This window comes from Ambystoma mexicanum, chromosome 1p, assembly GCF_040938575.1.
Source record: "Ambystoma mexicanum isolate Mex_15411 chromosome 1p, UKY_AmexF1_1, whole genome shotgun sequence".
Classification (NCBI taxonomy): Eukaryota; Metazoa; Chordata; class Amphibia; order Caudata; family Ambystomatidae; genus Ambystoma; species Ambystoma mexicanum.
Genome location: NC_090921.1, coordinates 1076922261 through 1076942332, shown reverse-complemented (window position 1 = coordinate 1076942332; position 20072 = coordinate 1076922261). Strand labels below are relative to the sequence as shown.

General features: G+C 45.6%; 1 protein-coding gene across 1 annotated transcript in view; it reads right to left on the bottom strand.

The window, feature by feature from the left end:
* The window catches only part of SH2D2A (SH2 domain containing 2A), a 333990-nt gene that overhangs the window by 98623 nt on the left and 215295 nt on the right, over nt 1-20072 (bottom strand). The window contains exon 5 of the mRNA XM_069604582.1: nt 6307-6472. Coding sequence (XP_069460683.1) covers nt 6307-6472 — 166 coding nt within the window. The remainder of the gene's footprint in view (nt 1-6306; nt 6473-20072) is intronic.

Here is a 20072-nt window from a genome sequence, read left to right as displayed (position 1 = left end):
ACGCCTGGCCTGTGCTTTCATAACATTCTAATATTACCATTTGTATTTTTTCCAGTTATATTTGCCCACACAAATTCCACAATGTTCCTTTCTTAAACCTGTCACGTGTGTTCAAGAGACAAGAATAGTCAAAATGACAGTTTGTAGTTATGACGACCGTGTAACCCCAACCCCATCAGCACAAAGCTCCCTACTGACCCTACAAGGACCTCATAGACACGTCCCAACAGATCCTTAAACAGCCCCATTGTAGGGCCCTCATATTTCCCCAAAAGACCCACAGATACCTCACAATGCATGTTTATAGATACTTGATATGGGGTGCTTCACAACTTTAAGACAATGGGCCTCATTACGACCCTGGCGGAGTGGGTTTACGCCAGCGGTATTCGCGGCGGACCCGTCCGCCCTACTACGAGTTCCCGTAGCGCCATGGAGCGTTTTCCGCCTGGTTTTTCCGGGCGGAGAAATCCATGGCGCTACGGGACCCTGTTGTTAATTACGCCACCGTATTTTACGGTGGCGTAATTAACGCCTTCCCCACTCCCATTATACCCTATGGGGCAAAAATGGGAATGGGGAAGGGTAAAATGGGGAATGGGGATTTACCGCCCCGCCAAGGTCGGAATGGGGCGGTAAATCCGCCAACCCCCATGGCGCTATCGGCAGCTTTCCGCCGTGCTCCATGGTGCATTTGGCGCCACGATTTCCGCCAGGGTCGTAATGAGGCCCAATGTAATGTAGCTGAACAATAACCAGAGTGGTGAAAAATGGGACCATGGAATGGGAACACTGTAGACTGACAGTATCATGATTTACAGCAGAGTAAACACATGTCCAGGTGGGAGCAGGATGAAGCATCAGGAGGAGAGAGAATGGGCCTCATTATGAGTTTGGAGGTAGCCATGGTGCTATTAGCGCCATGGCTGCCTCCAAAATTGTGTCTGGGTCGGTGGTCTGTGAATGAGGAATTACCGGGTCATTCCAACCTTGGAGGACCCGGTAATTCCTCATTCACAAAACCATTCCCCATTCCCATTTGAGCCCCCATAGGGCTCAATGGGAATGGGGATGGAGCTAATAACGGGCCCGTTCGTAACGGGCCCGTTATTAGCTCTTTTGTCCCCTTGCGGGACCCGGAAAGGACGTCTGGTTTTACCACACGTCTGTTCCGGGTCCCGCGAGCGAACCTCGTAATAGGGCGGAATGGGTTTACCGGCACTGGCACCATTACCGGTGCCGGTAAACCCATTCCGCAAGGGTCGTAATGAGGCCCAATGTCACAATATGTCTTCAGGGTGATCTTGTAGGTTTGTATTGTGGGTGAAGTCTTGATTTTAGCAGGCGTGAGGTCCGGTGGTAACGGTCAAAGGTCCTCATTACGAGAATGGAGGTAGCCATGTTAGCTCCATGGCTTCCTCCGTTCCGGGCTCCATTACCGGGTTCCTGCAATGGGGACTTAACTGGTTCCTCCGACATAGGAGGACCCGGTAATTCCTCCTTGCAGGAACCCATCCCCATTCCCATTTGAGCCCCCATAGGGCTTAATGGGAATGGGGAGGGAGGTAATAACGGGCAGATTACATCTGGCCCATTATTGCCTCCCTCTTCCCCTCGCGGGACCCGGAAAGCACGCCTGGTTTTACCAGGTCCCGCGATGTGAAGCTCGTAATCACCGCTCCCGGAATGAAGGGGGCCGGTCGCGTACCGGCCCCCTTCATTCCGGGAGCACAAGCCTTATAATGAGGCCCAAAGAGTCTAAACGAGATGAATTGGGAGGCAACGCAGGTTGGGTTACGTTATGTTATTTATGTTATGTACTTGCTTATTACGCGCCGGTAGCCCGCGGGCATCAGGGCGCAGGAAACCAAGAAAATCAAAAACACGTAATTCTCCTCATTAAAATGGGTAGATATTCTGTAGATCAGAACTCTATTACTCATTGAAACAACAAAGTTTTTAGCGATTTCCTGAAGTTCTGGTAATTTGCTTCAAGCCGTAATGCCTTCGGCAGCTTATTCCAGAGGTCTACTGATTTCACCGGGAAGGATTTGCCTTGCCTAAATGCAGACTTAGCCCCAGGGGTGTTCAATGTGCCCCTGTCGGCTGATCATAGACATCTTCCAGGAGAATAGAAAGAGAAATGTTTTTTAAAATAGCTGGGGCCCTCTCCGTATAGGCATCTATGGATTATTGTCATGGCTTTAAACTTGACTCTCTCCTCCACTCTTAACCAATGTAGTGCTCTTCTCCCTGTTGACACATGTTCTCTGTTCTTTACATTCTTGACTATGCGAACTGCGTAGTTTTGTATGACTTGGCACTTTTGAATTTCCCTTTTTGTGGCTCCTAGCAAGAGAGCGTTGCCATAGTCAAGTCGCGGCAGGATGATGGCCCTGGCAATTGTTGCAGCATTGACTTCATTAATGAAGGGTCTTATTGGTCTCAGAAGACATAGATAGTAGGCGTTATTTTTCTGCAGGTAGCTTACCTGGGAAAAGATAGGGTGAGGATGGCTTGACAATGCAGAGTGTAAGGTGGGGAGTAGCTGGAGGTAGAGTTAGCTAGGTGAGGGGGCGGGCCAATACATGGATTAACAAGTAGACTAGCAGTAGTAATTGACAAGGGACCAGTATGGTATTTCATGGAAAGGTACGGCATGCAGGGACAATGTGTCGCAGTGGGGGAAGAACGGTGGTGGATGGTGAGTGACAACGTTTCAAACTTTCTTGAGAGGAGAGGACGGATAGAGCAGAGGTGCTTGAGGGGCTAGAGCCTTTTTCAGTCTCTGAGTACACGAGTAGAAATCAGGTTTTTTCTGGAATAGGTGAGTTGATTAACAAAGGGGAGCAGACAGACTACCACAGTGAGAGAATATTAGGACGAGGAACATTGAAATTCCACGGGTAAGGTCTCAACATTCAAAACAAATGAACTCATTTTCTAATACAAAGAAAGCCTCCCAGACAACAAGTTAAGAAAAGGAAGGCGCGCCAGGGAGGGGGATCAAGCGCTGCCTGTGAGGATGAGCAAGGCGGTGGTGCCTGAGGCAGGCAGTCCTAATGTTCCACAGACCAGACACCAACGAATGAACATCAAAGGACACACTCTCTTGATACACGTGAGCAGGCAATTCATTGACATTGAACATCTAGCATTGAGAGGCTGTGCACAGCTGTATTTCCTTGACTTACACACACTACCCTTAACCCACACAGGACCACTCATTTACAAACAATGCGAGTGATGTGAAGATGTGGTGGAGTCTAAGCTAAGTGTAAACTTGCAGCGTGGTGGCCTTTGCACTAAAGAATTGGTACCTTTGGACTGAGTGCCAGGACATTCATACTGGCATTACCAACATGCTCAGTCTCCATCTTTTTCTCAATAGTAACCAAAACCCACTTTAAAAATGTATTTATTATGGGAAATTGAAAACGCCCATTACTCTGTACATTTTCATCTTCGACACAAAAGTTCAACAAATTTAGCAAGTAACTAATCTGGCCAAATTCAAATAATCCTGGAAATGTTTCTTAGCCATTTTCTTTAAGAATACTAATGTTGAAAAAAGGTGATTTTTTGCAGTGGGTTTTCGATATATTAAACACACACACACGTGCAAAAAGACATCACACGCTTTTCTAGCCAAGCTCCACAGTTTTGCCACTATTTGTAATGCCCTGTGCAGTGGCATTTTCTATAGGGTAAGCACCCCAAACTTTGATTTTAAACAACTACAACCACAACCATCTGTACCAAATTAATGTGCCCACTCTCACCTGTGATTTTTAATCACACACGTGAGGCACATATGCCTGTATGCACATATTTAGATGAGGTACGCCCACCCAGACAATGCCACCAACAAGAGCCCCCCTGAAACAAGCATATGCAACCATCATACGCTCAGACTACCACAGATAGCAATGCACACGAAGAACAAGTGCAGACTGAACAGACGTGTGCCGAATTAATGTTTGGAAAACACTCTGCACACACTACACATCTACTCCGAACCCACACTACACCTCTACTTCGATGCAATTGTTTTGTAGTGTGAGTTGAGGTTACGTTTTTGGTGTAATAGACTTTGTACTAGAGAATGTATGTATTTGGACTGAGTGTTGGTACAATCTGGCAAAATGTGTAAGCATTAGATTGTCACAAATATTTTCCATGCCAAGGAAGAAACTGACAGGCCGGTGCCATTCCAGCCACAGTACTGCAGCGTTTTGGTTGGTAAACTACCATCCGATCCACCCTGGAGTAAGTGGAAGAAACCCTTGAAATGTTCGAGCTCATGTGAGGAGTACCGCTTCTATGGTATAGCGGGTTGTAGAAGAGCGCGCTGCGCGGTACCTGCCACTGTCTGTCCGTTCAGTGCATGCCCCTAAACCTGTTACTTTCAGAAGGAAAACGATCTTTCCTTATATACTGGAAGCCCATGCGGACACACCTACACAGCTTGTCAGCCTGGAGAGAGGAAGACCACCCCCTTTGCCCCTATCATTTGCTGCCAAGAATATGTGCCTAGGATCTGTATAAAGAGAGTCCCTACCTCATTCACTTCACAATAATGTGGTCAACTCACTGGCACGTATTGGGCCAGCCAGCGGCCAATAAAAATGCTACACCATGCTACGGACTGAAACCTAAATACCGCGACTGGTCAGGTGGCTCTTCCTGAGGGTCGCTGGCCATTTGGATGATTCACGGCTTCATCATTTTCTTTTGTGTTTAGTTGGTAGTTTGGCAGACATTGCACACACAAGTGCAACACTTAGGGTACATTGGTCACGGGAGGATAGCTCATCGGCAACTTGCTCGCCTTGGAAACAAAACTACATGGAGCAACACAGGTTCGATACCCGGGTCTGCGCTTAGAAACCTCTGGGTATTAAGCACGTAACTAAGACATACTAACAGCGCCTCGATACCCCCGGGCTGTGTGAGTGCTTTAAATAAATGCAAATAAAAAAATACAAATTGCGGATTGTACGGGAGGTCCCTCGGCAGGGTGCCTTTACACAATTACAATGATTTTATGGATGAGGTTGAGACAGTTGGGCAACACATAAAAAGGGGACACTCTTGGAAAGAGGGGCCATACATAAATATGTTGCACAAGTAGGCCCTGGCCAGTATTTACAGGAGCGTTAGGCAGATGTGCCTTTGAGTGAGCGGAGCTGGACACATTTAAAGGATTCCTTTGCATGTCCTCTGATTCCATCACAGCCTAGTACATGCACTATGTCCTCAGTGGAATTGCGGCTTGTAAGAGTGTCCTTTCTTGTTTTAGAGGCAGGCTTTGGGAGGATACAGGCCGGAAACCCTTGGGGAAAGACTCTTCAGCTGGTTGGCAATTCCTACTGTAGGTTTGGTCGCTGGAGTGATGGGAGTTCTCTCCGCTTTCATGTGCTTGGGCACCAACATAATCATTAGGATTTGAAAATTGTTCTGCCCATTCAAAGGATGGTATCCATATATTTGCCAATAAACACGTAGATTCATTGGGATGGTGCCATTGTTTCCTGTCCAGATAAAGGCTATTAGTCTGCTGCTGGCTGGCATTGTACAGATTGAGCATCTGTTCTCCCTTTCCATCTCCAATTTCTACCATCAACATCTCACTAGTATTCAACATCTCACTAGTATTGAATTGAATTGATATTTTATTTCTATCGCGCTCATACACAAGTGTTTCAGAGCGCGACAAGGCAAGGGAAGTGGAACAGGGGAGAACAAAACAACGATCTTACTAGGCCCAGTGACATTGAGTAATTTTCTAGTGTACTCTTAAAATCAAAAAGTGAACATGGCAATCTGCATGAGTAACTTGTGCAATACAATGGGTGTTGAGTACTTGGTTACACTGGATGGAAGTCCTGAATAGTGCTGGCTTAGATTCATTCGTCCAGGATTCTGTAACCTGTGGCACTCCAGATGTTTCGGACTATGAATCCCAGTGCCACCCACCAGTGGCTATGCTGCCTAGGACTGATAGGAGTTGTAGTCCGAAGGATCTGGAGAGCCAAACGGAGCAGACCACTGCTTTAGTCTGTAGCTTGCTGAACTGTTTACAAAATTAGCCAACATTCATGGAAGAGCCCCACAAAATGCATCCCCCAACTTCTGCTCCACAGATCACTTTATGCATCCACCAAAACCTCTGTGTGAACAGCGCCCCCCCCCCATTCTAGTTCATGGCTTTCAGTGTTCGTAACGGGTTGCGCATGTACATGGACAGAGGATGTTTATTCGCATCAGCATCTCACATATAATGCCTTGGCCATACACTCCTACCTTGCTGCATGCAAATGTCAGGATCTCTCTGTAGGGCTCAATGGGAGCAGCGCAGTAGTGACTGAGAAGCTCCTGCACGCTGGCATGGGAGGTGTCCTCGCCAAGGATCACGTATCGCTCATCTGGAAGCTGCTCAAGGAGGAAATGCCGACAGCGCTCCCTACTCCTAAGGGTCGAAGCATACAAGGGTGAGACATGCTCAAAAAGCCACAGTACTGGACAAAAAGAAGGTTACACATGAGTGGTGCAAGAACGACACACTTGAGATGTCTGTTAAGATTCGTGACCAGTTGAAGAGAAATGAAACCTTCTTACAGGTGCCCATGGAATACATTAAAAACACAGCAGGGAAAGCGGCACAAAGATTATTATGGAAAACAAACAGAATAAGGCAGAGACACAGAGAAGAATTAGAAAATCATAACCACAACATGCCATGAATCCCATCATAAAGGATACACCAAATACACGGAAAGCAAAAGGCCCACACTACAGGCAATGGGCGCCTCAAGATGGGAGAACTCACAGCAAAGCAGCCCGGAAAAGAAGTGAAAGGTGGTACTGTGGATAGAGCTAGACCAATCAGCTCTGCTGATGGTAAATACAAGTCTAAACCAGCACAGAGTGCATCTGGTTTCATGGAAGGAATGTGACGCAGCAATTAAATCAGACACAGGCACATTCTGAAACAGGGTTTTGTGATAATTCCAATAGAGTCATCACGGATTCCCTGGCGGGACCTCCTCCCATGTGGCCAGGGGACAGCAGCCACTACATGATCCTGACCCTGGGGGCGGCTATATGAGGGAGGATCACATGGGAAGAGACAATTACCGGGGTGATGTCTCATTGGATGAGGCACAATATCGCCCCCTTGCCCATGATGAAGACCCTCTGACAGCCAAAACCTTAATGGTCTATTGTCAACTAACGGTTCCCCCCGTAGAAGAAGTCTAGAAACCCTTTCCCTACCCTATTCTGGAAAGGCCCCCACCTTTGGCCCAAACACACACAACTCACACATAACATCTTTTGTTCCTAATGTGCCTTCATGTGAAATCCAAAAAAGAAATCATCCAAGAATTAAAAGTCCTAAGACAGCAATGGACTTTAACTCCCATTAGCACCCAGGTACTGAGATAAGGAGGAGGATAAGGGAGTTTGTGCAAAGCGACAGATGCGTATACTTCAACATGCAGACTATATTTTCCAAACCTTCTGTGCGGGACATTTAAAGCCGGCAACTGCACTGTCAGGAGGATATGTTGCGGGGCATATTGAGGCTCAGGAACGGGAGGCAAACAGAGAGAACTGCTGGGACAAGTGGAGAAGCACCGTGTGCGAGCAAGAAGGGCCATGGAGACGCTGGGAGCCACACCAGCGCTCCTGGAGTTCAGGCTGCTCGATGCAACAGCAGTCTTCAGCCCGGTCCGAGAAAGAAAGCTGTAATGTGACCGTGGAGTTACACAGAATGCAGGGAGAATGTCTGCACTCTCTGAACTGGAAGGCGGATGAAGGAATCACACAGCAGAGGTGCAAGCAAAACCAGAGACACTGAAAGGAACTGGTCAGTCTGACAAAGGCTGCAGGGGACCCTGGGGCATCCCAACAAATGTGCCAAGAAGTGTATGAATGCTACCAAATTGCTGACACAGAAAATGCACAAGAGCAAGGCAAAGTACAGATTGATCCCTCAATAAGAAGAATGTTTGAAGGCAGACAAGACAAAGTTCAAAGTTCAAAGGCAAGATAAAGTATAAATCCAATGCCCAAAACAAAGAATGCCAAGGCAAAGTATGAAAGCAAACCCTAATCAAGTATAAATGCATGAGATGCCAATGTGGGTAGAAGACTGAATAAAGATTATCATAGAGGGATACACTGAACACCACACAGTATATGCTGTTATGGTATAATCAAAGAACTGTGATAACTAAAGAATTGTGAAACACATTAAGAGGTCCTGGCAGGCGAGTATACCAGGCAGCTGAAATTGTATGAAGATTTCTGGCAGGGGTGTATACCACGTGGTCTACAAAGTATCAGAACTACTACAGAAATACTGTTATAGAACTTATTGTTTAAACATAAACCTTGTGAGTCCAGTGAAGACACGAAGGAACTATTAGATAAATAAACATTTGTACTAGTCTATTTAAGAATCCAGGGGAAAGGGGGACAATCTCTGATTGTTGGAGTCACCCTTTATGCTTTTGGTTTTGAACACTTTTTATCAACATCACGACACAGACCTTTTCTTGCACCCTTTATTGTTTTGTTTTGGTGTGAGGGTCAGAATAGGACATTTTGGACACAAGGACAACCTTTCTTTAAGAACTGACATACCCTTAGCTTTAGTTTCTAGATAGGGAAGTTCCATTTTTTGAATAGGGCTAGAGAGGTTTTTTCCCATCCCTGTTCTCTTTAATAAAATGTCTGATTTAGAAAATGACAACTTTTTGTCTGACTTTCATTTCTGCAGTGGGAAAATTGATGTTGTGCTAAAAAAAAGCAACATATTGCTTTGTGTACTGCACCTGCTCTACGAAGTGTTGACAATAAGGATTGACAAGTGTAAGTGTGCACAGTTCTCAGTCTTAAAAACATTGAAATATTTGTCCACTGACAATTAAGTACTGATAGAACTTGCATTGGATGTTGAAAAATAAAAGGAGTGGGGGAATACTTTAGAAGGCCACTGGCAGGGCAGCTCTGATTGTATGCCAGGGCAAATTTGTGCTTCAGTAATTACAAACACCTCCATGTTGGAAATGGGAAGTACCACATTGCATCAACCTCAATGTCACCATCTACTATGCCCGACCCACTTAAGATTCAGACAATGTGAGTCACTCATGAAGAGCAAATCCAGGCCACACATCCAAACCCCTGCACATTTCTCCACCCTCCATTTGGACTAAACAGTAGGAAAGAAAGTGCAGCAGACCCAACCTGCTTCGAAAAAGGACTTTTCCTAATCTAGGCCCAGACATACTTCTGTACAGGTTAATGGTAGAAACACAGAAGGAGAGTAGGAGAAGGCAAATATTACAGTTGTCGCTACTTTATGAATTAAAGTTCCCTTCCACATGCGTCAATCTCGCTTGCTTTTCCAGTACAGGAAACATCGGAATGCCTGGGTAACAATTCAGCTTGTTGGATTTGCTTTGGCTTGTTCTATCACCTTCAGTGCTTCACACTCCTCTGTGATGCACCATTGCCGTTCTCATTTTCCTCTCCTCACTCCTTTATTCCCAGTGCCCACTTTATTGTTGGACCCGTTCGTGATCTCTAGTGCCCAGTAACAATTTATTTTCGGCTATGTGCTTTTTATGTGGGATAAAGAACCCGCTACCATATGTTACAAGGATATAGTAACCGGGGAGTTCTGTGACCAAATAGAGGAACAGGGCCAAAGGCCGAGTCCCTTTATAAGGTCACAGAACACTGAAGTGACTTGCATTATCCTTTTTATACAGGGTAGAGGGGATTTTATTACTCATAATACATGGCCACATGCCATCATGCCCTTTGATACGTGTCCTCTTCCTTAATCTAAAGTAATAGATCTTCCATTTGCTGATCCATATAAGCAATGAGGAGTCTGTTTGGATTTTAAAAAGGTAATATTTGTATTTCTATTTATTGTGTTTATATAGCGCTTTAATCCAAAGTGCTTTACATTATAACAACAGAATACATAGAACATTATAACAGTAGAAGCAATTTACAATCATGAATGAAACCAATAAAACAGTAAGTAGAGCAATTAATCTGTGAGGGAAGAGGGAAGGGGTGAGGAAGGAAAGGAGGAGGGAAACAGAAGGGGTATGAGGGTGAATATGAAGGAGATTAAGGGGAAGGGGAAGGTAGAGAGAGGATCATAGGGTAGATTCGAGGGAAGGAGAGAGAATGAGAGGTGGGGAAGGTTTCATGGCGGGGAATGGAGAAGGGGAGATTTCAGGGAAGTGCGGAAGGAGGAAAAGGTAGGTATGGACCGGATTGAGAGAGGTAAGGAGTTCCAGTGCAGGGGGGCTAGGTGCTGAAAGGAGTGGAAACGGGAGGATGCACCTGGGGAAGGAGGGATGGTGATAAGGAAGTGGTCAGCTGAATGAAGGGAGTGGTATGGAGTGTAGAAAGAGAGGAGAGAGGAGAGATAAGCGGCAGCAAGATCATGGAGAGATTTAAAGACTAGACAGAGGAAATGAAATTTAAGTTGGGAGTGAAAGGGAAGCCAGACAAGGAAGTAAAGTGAAGAAGAGATGGAGTCATGAGGGGCAAGGAGACAGAGGGTACGGACGGCTGAGTGGTAGATAGATTTGAGGGGGGCAAGATGAGAAGCAGGTAGTCCAAAGAGTAAAGAGGAGCAACAGAAGAGGCGAGAGAAGATAAGGGAGGAGATTAAAAGTTTAGTAGCATGGAAGGTGTGAGAGGAGCAGACTTTGCGAATATTGAAGAGGAGGTAGCGACAGGCACCAGATGTAAGAGAAATATGGTGGGAAAAGGAGAGGGAGGTGTCAAAGTGAATGCCTAGGTTGTGAGTGTGGGCAGAGATAGGAAGATTAGAGGGGGAAAGTGAATGAAAGGTGGAGGAGAGGGAGAGGGAAGAGTTTTGGAGGGAAAGAATAAGACTTCAATCTTGTCAGTATTGAGAGAAAGAAAGCGGGATGACATCCAGTTTTTAATGGCAGTAAGATAGGAAGAGAGTTTAAGATGGAGGTCAGAGGAGAAGGAAGAGAAAGAAAGGAAGAGTTGGGTGTCATCAGCATAGAAACGGCGAGAAATACCAAATGACGAGATAACAGGGGCAATGAGGGAGGTGTAGAGAGAGAATAGGAAAGGGCCAAGAACCGATCCTTGGGGTACGCCGTACTCTAAGGGGAGGGTATGCAGAATTATGCAGCATTGCGCATGTTGCGGAAATATAATTTAAACATTTAATAAAATGCATTGAAAAAACGTTTTCATTTAGTACTTTATGATAAGTACTAACATGCAGCTTCTTGCTCACATGTGTTAAACTTCAGCAGTGCACAAATTAAACATTACACCATAAACAGTCTTTGACAATTAATTGCTGTAAAGTGTCAGAGAAACCTGTATAACAAGCAAGGAATTTCAAAAGTGGCTTTGATCAACTGCTGATGTGAAAGCTGGAAATCTGATTGTGATGCTGGAAAGGGCTTTTGGAGGGACAGGGCCTCCTAGTCCTTGTACTACCACTTCTCTGTGTGTGTTTTATGTATGTTTTCTGCCACTGAGGTCCAGCCTGGTCCTCCGGCATTGCAGCTCTTCATTTTTCCTTTTGGTGAACAATACCCATGTGTTACCCTTATGGCACCCATGTGTGGGGGTACACTCTTGTACCCCCCTTGTGTGCGTTCCTGGGCACCTGTGCATTGCCCACAGAGCAGAGAATGTGCTGGTGGACTTGCCAGTGGCTCTGAGTGTCCTCCATTTTTGGAACACCCAGGCCCTGCCGTAGGAATCAATGGATTCCTGAACAAAGGCAAGATGGCCACTGTAGCCTCTTGGTTTCTGTTGCCTTAACCCCTTGTTTCCCAAAGTTCTGGGAAGCCCTGACTCTGCTCCCCTTCTCCCTTAATGGCTGTTGTGTGGAAGGACCATACATGGCTCTGGGGCTGCCTCCTGCCAGACTGACTGGAGCCTTTCTAGTGACTGTGTTTTGTGGGTACACCCTTGGAGAGGGATCTGTATGAATGGAGTATGAAGTCAACTCACATTCTGTATTGTGGGTGTCTGGTTTTGGTTGTGTGACATAAGGCCTGGGCCAGCCCTGATTGAAACTGAGTGAATGTAGTGTAGTGTTCTGAAAGGCTGGGTGGTTACTCCAATCCACATCTGTGTTATGGGTGTCAGGTTTTGGGTGAATGGCCTGAATTCCTGTGAGCCTGATTGGCTGCCTGCCTGCCTGAATGAATGCACTTGTGTATGATTGGCTGACTGAGCCTGGCGCAGCCTGAGTAAATGGGGAACAAATGTGTATAACTAGGGACCCGTCAATCCCCGTTTTGTTCTGAAGCTGAAACCTGAAGCTTGAATCCTGAGTTCAGTTCGAGGAGGGAGTCTGCAGCTGTATTTCTTCAAGGAATCCAAAGACTGCTGAGCTGAACCAAGGATGGAATCAAGAGACAACTTGGATATGTGACCTCTTCCCGAGCTACAAGGTACTATCGTGCACCTGCTGTTCTTCTTCCGAAGTACCCTGGAAGCCAGTCCTGTGTGCCTGCCGTCCAGAGAAGGGGTCTTCCTGATTCCAGAAGAGGAGTGCCTGAACATCTTGATCTGATGAAGTCCAGTTGTGTCACCCAGGGTATGGAGGAGTGTTCATGAATGCTGGAAGCCAGAATGCTGCGTATCGCCCATAAGTGGCGGTACCCTGGCATAGTGCTACTTGACACCTGGAGCTACAAAACTTCCATTTGATTCAAGAATCCTTCAAGCGGCATCCCAGACACAACATATAACCACTTTTTCCAGCCAAAGAAGATCCAGGGTCGCTGTGTGCAGAGGAGGGTCCACCAGTGGTTTTCCCACCACCAAAATCGAAAGAAGATGTCCTGAGGGTCCAGACTTGGTGAGAGTCCGCAGTCCAGTCCAGTGGTCGAGTACAGGTTGCCAGAAGCCATCTAGAGGTCTGTGCAGTGGCTGCATCACCAAAGAACCAAAAGTCTTTAAACCGTGAAATCCTGAAACTAGACTCCTACTTCTACCACTCCACTGGTCACCACTGAAAGTCATCCAAGGGCCCCACCTTCTTCGGCCAGGCCTTAGCAAAACAAAAGAGTTGATGGCTGGAAGGTTTAGAATAAATCTTGACCTCTGGCATTGCTCTGGGCAACCCTCCAGACCATCGTTCTTTGCCTGCCAAGCCATTACAAAAGGGGAAAGACCATATGCAAATCAGGCTTGGTCCTACCCCCAAAGGGGTAGTCTAGCCCGAACTGCTAGGTCACATCTCTTTTGCACGAGACCACAAGCATCCCCAGACATGTTTCAGCCTTGTTGGGCGTCATCAGTGAGGAGTAGCTTGGGTCTCTAGGCCCAGCAGGCAATGGACCCACGTCTGGGCATACCCTTCCCACTCGGGGTGACAATAGCAAAACAAAAGAGTTGATGGCTGGAAGGTTTAGAATAAATCTTGACCTCTGGCATTGCTCTGGGCAACCCTCCAGACCATCGTTCTTTGCCTGCCAAGCCATTACAAAAGGGCAAAGACCATATGCAAATCAGGCTTGGTCCTACCCCCAAAGGGGTAGTCCAGCCCGAACTGCTAGGTCACATCTCTTTTGCACGAGACCACAAGCATCCCCAGACATGTTTCAGCCTTGTTGGGCGTCATCAGTGAGGAGTAGCTTGGGTCTCTAGGCCCAGCAGGCAAGGGACCCACGTCTGGGCATACCCTTCCCACTCGGGGTGACAATAGCAAAACAAAAGAGTTGATGGCTGGAAGGTTTAGAATAAATCTTGACCTCTGGCATTGCTCTGGGCAACCCTCCAGACCATCGTTTTTTGCCTGCCAAGCCATTACAAAAGGGGAAAGACCATATGCAAATCAGGCTTGGTCCTACCCCCAAAGGGGTAGTCCAGCCCGAACTGCTAGGTCACATCTCTTTTGCACGAGACCACAAGCATCCCCAGACATGTTTCAGCCTTGTTGGGCGTCATCAGTGAGGAGTAGCTTGGGTCTCTAGGCCCAGCAGTCAAGGGACCCACGTCTGGGCATACCCTTCCCACTCGGGGTGACAATAGCAAAACAAAAGAGTTGATGGCTGGAAGGTTTAGAATAAATCTTGACCTTTGGCATTGCTCTGGGCAACCCTCCAGACCATCGTTCTTTGCCTGCCAAGCCATTACAAAAGGGGAAAGACCATATGCAAATCAGGCTTGGTCCTACCCCCAAAGGGGTAGTCCAGCCCGAACTGCTAGGTCACATCTCTTTTGCACGAGACCACAAGCATCCCCAGACATGTTTCAGCCTTGTTGGGCGTCATCAGTGAGGAGTAGCTTGGGTCTCTAGGCCCAGCAGGCAAGGGACCCACGTCTGGGCATACCCTTCCCACTCGGGGTGACAATAGCAAAACAAAAGAGTTGATGGCTGGAAGGTTTAGAATAAATCTTGACCTCTGGCATTGCTCTGGGCAACCCTCCAGACCATCGTTCTTTGCCTGCCAAGCCATTACAAAAGGGGAAAGACCATATGCAAATCAGGCTTGGTCCTACCCCCAAAGGGGTAGTCCAGCCCGAACTGCTAGGTCACATCTCTTTTGCACGAGACCACAAGCATCCCCAGACATGTTTCAGCCTTGTTGGGCGTCATCAGTGAGGAGTAGCTTGGGTCTCTAGGCCCAGCAGGCAAGGGACCCACGTCTGGGCATACCCTTCCCACTCGGGGTGACAATAGCAAAACAAAAGAGTTGATGGCTGGAAGGTTTAGAATAAATCTTGACCTCTGGCATTGCTCTGGGCTACCCTCCAGACCATCGTTCTTTGCCTGCCAAGCCATTACAAAAGGGGAAAGACCATATGCAAATCAGGCTTGGTCCTACCCCCAAAGGGGTAGTCTAGCCCGAACTGCTAGGTCACATCTCTTTTGCACGAGACCACAAGCATCCCCAGACATGTTTCAGCCTTGTTGGGCGTCATCAGTGAGGAGTAGCTTGGGTCTCTAGGCCCAGCAGGCAAGGGACCCACGTCTGGGCATACCCTTCCCACTCGGGGTGACAATAGCAAAACAAAAGAGTTGATGGCTGGAAGGTTTAGAATAAATCTTGACCTCTGGCATTGCTCTGGGCAACCCTCCAGACCATCGTTCTTTGCCTGCCAAGCCATTACAAAAGGGGAAAGACCATATGCAAATCAGGCTTGGTCCTACCCCCAAAGGGGTAGTCCAGCCCGAACTGCTAGGTCACATCTCTTTTGCACGAGACCACAAGCATCCCCAGACATGTTTCAGCCTTGTTGGGCGTCATCAGTGAGGAGTAGCTTGGGTCTCTAGGCCCAGCAGGCAAGGGACCCACGTCTGGGCATACCCTTCCCACTCGGGGTGACAATAGCAAAACAAAAGAGTTGATGGCTGGAAGGTTTAGAATAAATCTTGACCTCTGGCATTGCTCTGGGCAACCCTCCAGACCATCGTTCTTTGCCTGCCAAGCCATTACAAAAGGGAAAAGACCATATGCAAATCAGGCTTGGTCCTACCCCCAAAGGGGTAGTCCAGCCCGAACTGTCAGGGTCCACAGCAAGTTTCACCTTCGTGGGACATATACAGCCGGAGTAACGACCCACCAACAGAAACCACCCCGAAGACCGAAAATGCTGCCATTGCAACACTGCTTAGTTCCTTCTTTTCTCTTGATCCCAAATCTCAGTGACTCCTTCCTCCAAAGGGAGTCTATCCTCAAGGGGTCCCATATAATAAAGGCAAAAAACCCCACCACTTCACCTGCCGAGGCACCAAAGCTACAGTGATGAGGACAAGCATCTCCCAGCCTTAAGAATCCTGCAGGGGTCCCAGATTCATCTTGGATCCTGTTCTCCTGTGGCATCTCAGGTACTTTGGTGTAGTGGAACCTATTAAAAGAAAAGCAGTGCAATATTGAACTTATTTGGACCAGGTGTAATATAAAAGATAAAGTATCAACTAACGTTTCCCTTTCAGGTTGCCCGGGTGGGGGGATCCTTACATAATATCACTATTTGAGTCAAAAGAAAGCATACAACCTATGTTCTGAAACTAATCTTCCTTTCTTCCTTGATATATGTAGTTACCCCTTGCTTAGGATTCTCATGCTTTTTAAAATCTGTCATCAGTTGGTGCATTTTTATGGAATCGAAGTATATTGTGGTACCTCATAGTGTGTGTGTGTGTATATATATATATATATATATATATATATATATATATATATATATATATATATATTGTTGCCAGTATTAAGATACGGTTGCAAAAGTATAGAGCGTGTTATTTGTATGTGTATATTTATCGGAACCGTAGTTTATATAAAGAAGCTGTCTTATCACCTGTGCTAACACCTCTGCTACTCTGCCCCTCTGTTTTGGCCCCCTTTTTTTGGTTCCTTTCCTGTCCCTGTCACTATGGTTAAAGACTTGGGAATCAAGATAACGGCCACTCTCTCCGCTGATAAGCAGGTTGGTGTGGTATGTGAACAGGGCAAACTGCAGATAGAAATCTTGTGGCAGGTCCTTCCCTTCATACCTGAGCAGCTCAAGGCTCTGGTCGTTGCTTCCTTGGCGTTGTCTACTTTGGATTACTGTAATGCCCTGTATTTGAAGCAACTGGCTTATTTGATTCGTCGACTTCAGGTTCTCCAGAACTCGGCTGCCAGAGCGGTTACTTCTGCTCCTCGTTACTCTCATGTCACTCCCATTCTGCGCCACCTTCATTGGCTCCCGTGCCACAAGCAGATTTTCTTCAAATATTTCTGTCTTGTCCACCGTTCATACTATGGCAAGGGAGCAGGGTATCTTCAACAGAAATGTGTCCACTATGCTCCCGCTTGAGCACTACGGTCGTCCCACCTGTGCTTAGTTGCTGCCCCTCGGGCTCAATATACTCAGATTGCCGGCCAGGCCTTTTCTATTGCACCCACAAGCCTGTGGAATTCCCTCCTTCCTTCTCGTTGAGCAATCAAGGACTATCGTCCTTTTAGGAGAGCCCTTAAAACTCTTCTGTTCTGATCTCTGGTGAACCTTTCTGACTCCCAGTTTTGCCATTAGCGCCAAGATGCCCTTGGGCGTATGTTGCACTCTACAAATTCTTAATGAAATCAAAACAACTCATAGCGTGTGGACATTCCTTTGTGAGGGATTGGAGATTCACTGTACTTAAGAACCAGCCTTCATCACCTCCTACAGCTTTAGCCTTGGTTGCTTGTCCATAGCAACCATATAGAGAACCTTGGCTGGGCTGCTCTGTACCTCTGCCCAACCATATAGAGGACAGAAGTACAGATACCCCCCTACAGTCTATACATTGACCTTTGCTCCCGCAATCTGTAGGCATTGTGACATTACAACTGAAGTGTAATAACAGATTACTGGCCGTTGTGATGTTATTTTCTAATTACAGGTCATTTGTGATGTCACAACTAGCCTGGAATAAGAACATAAGAAAATAAACATAAATCAACTTTTTTTCCTGAATCAAGCTTCACTCTTGAATTTGCGGATACTGCAGTAGTTTGGCTGTACAGGTTCTCATCGCAAACAATGCCATAATTGTTTGCCGTTAAAATCTAACATTGCACAGCAGGCATCCTCGCTTGGCCCGCAGCTGTCTCTACCCTAGACCTGCTGGGACTCAGATCCAGCAACGTAGCTTTGCGTTTATGTCTGTGACGTGCATTGGACGCTTTGCCATATGGAACTTTACAACCAATGTTCTTCAAAACCTGCTGTTTGGACATTAATGTACATGAAACTACAACTCCCTGAACCTCGTGCAGGAAGTTGCACTCACGCTCTCCCAGATTCTGGACTGTTGGAATCTGTTGGGTGCCTCCTTGCCCTTGATCGCAGCGTAGGTTGTGGGTCCACCAAAGCAAGAACACAAACACTGGGATTTCCAGAGCCATGAGCTTGCAGCAGCCATTGTTGGACCTGCCTGCCTCCAAAACATGAGACACTTTTTTTCCTTCGGTTTTCTAAATGTATTTTTGTTTCTGAATTCTGATTTAAGTTTAGCTTTAAGGCAGTTCACTTTTCAGACTTGATACTGCCCCGTGAACCCAGAAAAAGGGCAACTCTCATCAGGCATTATAGAATGATAATTCTGTTTAACACAGTGGTAGCAGAGACACAAGCAGGCCATGGCAAGGCAGAGCTTGCTCTTCCAGTGGTGCGTTATAGAGGAGGGGAGCCTACGTTTATTACTTTTTTGTTATTATTAACGTTGCTACGGCTGAAAGAAAATCAACCTTTCAACGTATAAATAACATAAAATAACATAACATTAATACAATTTATAATACAGTTGATAATACAATTAATGATACAATTAATGATACAATTTATAAAACCAATTCTAAAAGAAAAACAATAGAAAACAATTAATCAAACTATCCAACTAAAATGATATATTCTGCAACTCAAAATTCACAACCATTATCTTAATCATGGCCCATAATTTCATCCACATCTATTTTATGTTATAATTTTCATCAAGTCAATTCTAGAGTCTGTATTGAAGAGTGCAGTCCACAATTGTATATGTGTTAGATTAACATGACCCTCAAAATAAGATTTGAAGAAGTTGCATCTGTCCGACCGTAATTCATCACAATTTGTCATCAAATGTTGTAATGTTTCTGGTTCTCTTTTACAATAGCGACAGTTTAAATCTACTGGCAACATTCTTTTCCATCTACACAATATTTCCTTTGTGGGCCACAGATTTAACCTAAAGCGCAAAATGTCTGCACGATGGTGTGGATTTGGGGAGTGCAACAGATACGGAGCTGTTATGCCAAATTTTTTCAACTAAAATGGGTTATCATTACATTTTTTATAGCATACACATTGTGCCCGAGTCTGTATCCAATCATATTCATGGAGCTTTCGCTTCGCTTTATTTGGATTTTCAATAAGAAGATTGATGGAAATATCAGCATCATGCAGAATTTGTAGAGCCCTAGATCTCCATTGTCTAGCAAACACATTATCTGATGTGTTTATATAATCAGATATTATAATTAACAGACCATTGTCATTGCTACTCATGATGCATTTCCTATACAAAGTGCACAACAGGGATCATTTTTTGCTTATAATACAAAATTAATGGGGCAATGGAGAATTTACAGTACTTGGCTCTGATCACTCTGGTTTGAGATAATGCTGTAGATACTTTATTTTTTAAGCTAATCTCATATGGAAGATCTTGAGGATGATTATTTATAGACACTCCCAGATAGGTGTAACTCAAGACAGTCTGTAGATAAGTCTTCTGTAGCAGTAGCAACCATGTATGACACCTTGTTCTTTTGTTCTTATTCCCAAATTGCACAATTTCTGTTTTTGTTGTATTTATGGTGATATAACGTTTTTTAACATAGCTCTCTAATGCATTTAACATTGTTCTTAGACCTTGTGGTGTTTTGGATATCAAGATCATGTCATCCGCATATAGCAATAAATGAATAGGTGTCCCCTTAAGTCTGGGTGCATCGACCTCCAAACCTTCAAAGCTGTTGCTTAAATCCGCGATGTAAAAATTGAATAGAGCAGAGGCTAGCAAGCAGCCTTGCTTCAACCCACGATCAGTCAATATTGCATCTGATAAAAGGCCTTCTCGATTTAGACGAACTTGAATGGATGTGGCTGAATGAAATTTGTATAACCATTTCAATGTAAACCACGGACATTTATGATGTATTCATTTTTTAAATAACATCTCACGTGGAACTGAGTCGATTGCTGTTTGAAAGTCTATGGAAGATGTGTATAATGGTTGTTTACGTTGATTTGCCTCATGAACAATGGAGGTCAGAGTGAGTAAATTAATGGCAGTCCCCAGACCAGGAATAAATCCTGTCAGGAAAGGATGTCTCAAATTTGAAATGGATAGCCACCAGCCGCGCAAAGATCTTGCTGGTGCAATCGAGCAATGCGATGGGCCATTATGATTTGGGGTCTGGTCTATTCCCCTACTTGAAGATAGGCAAGATGTAAGATTTTTTCCAAGAAGGGGGAATAGATCCAGTGTTCATAATGTGTTTAAA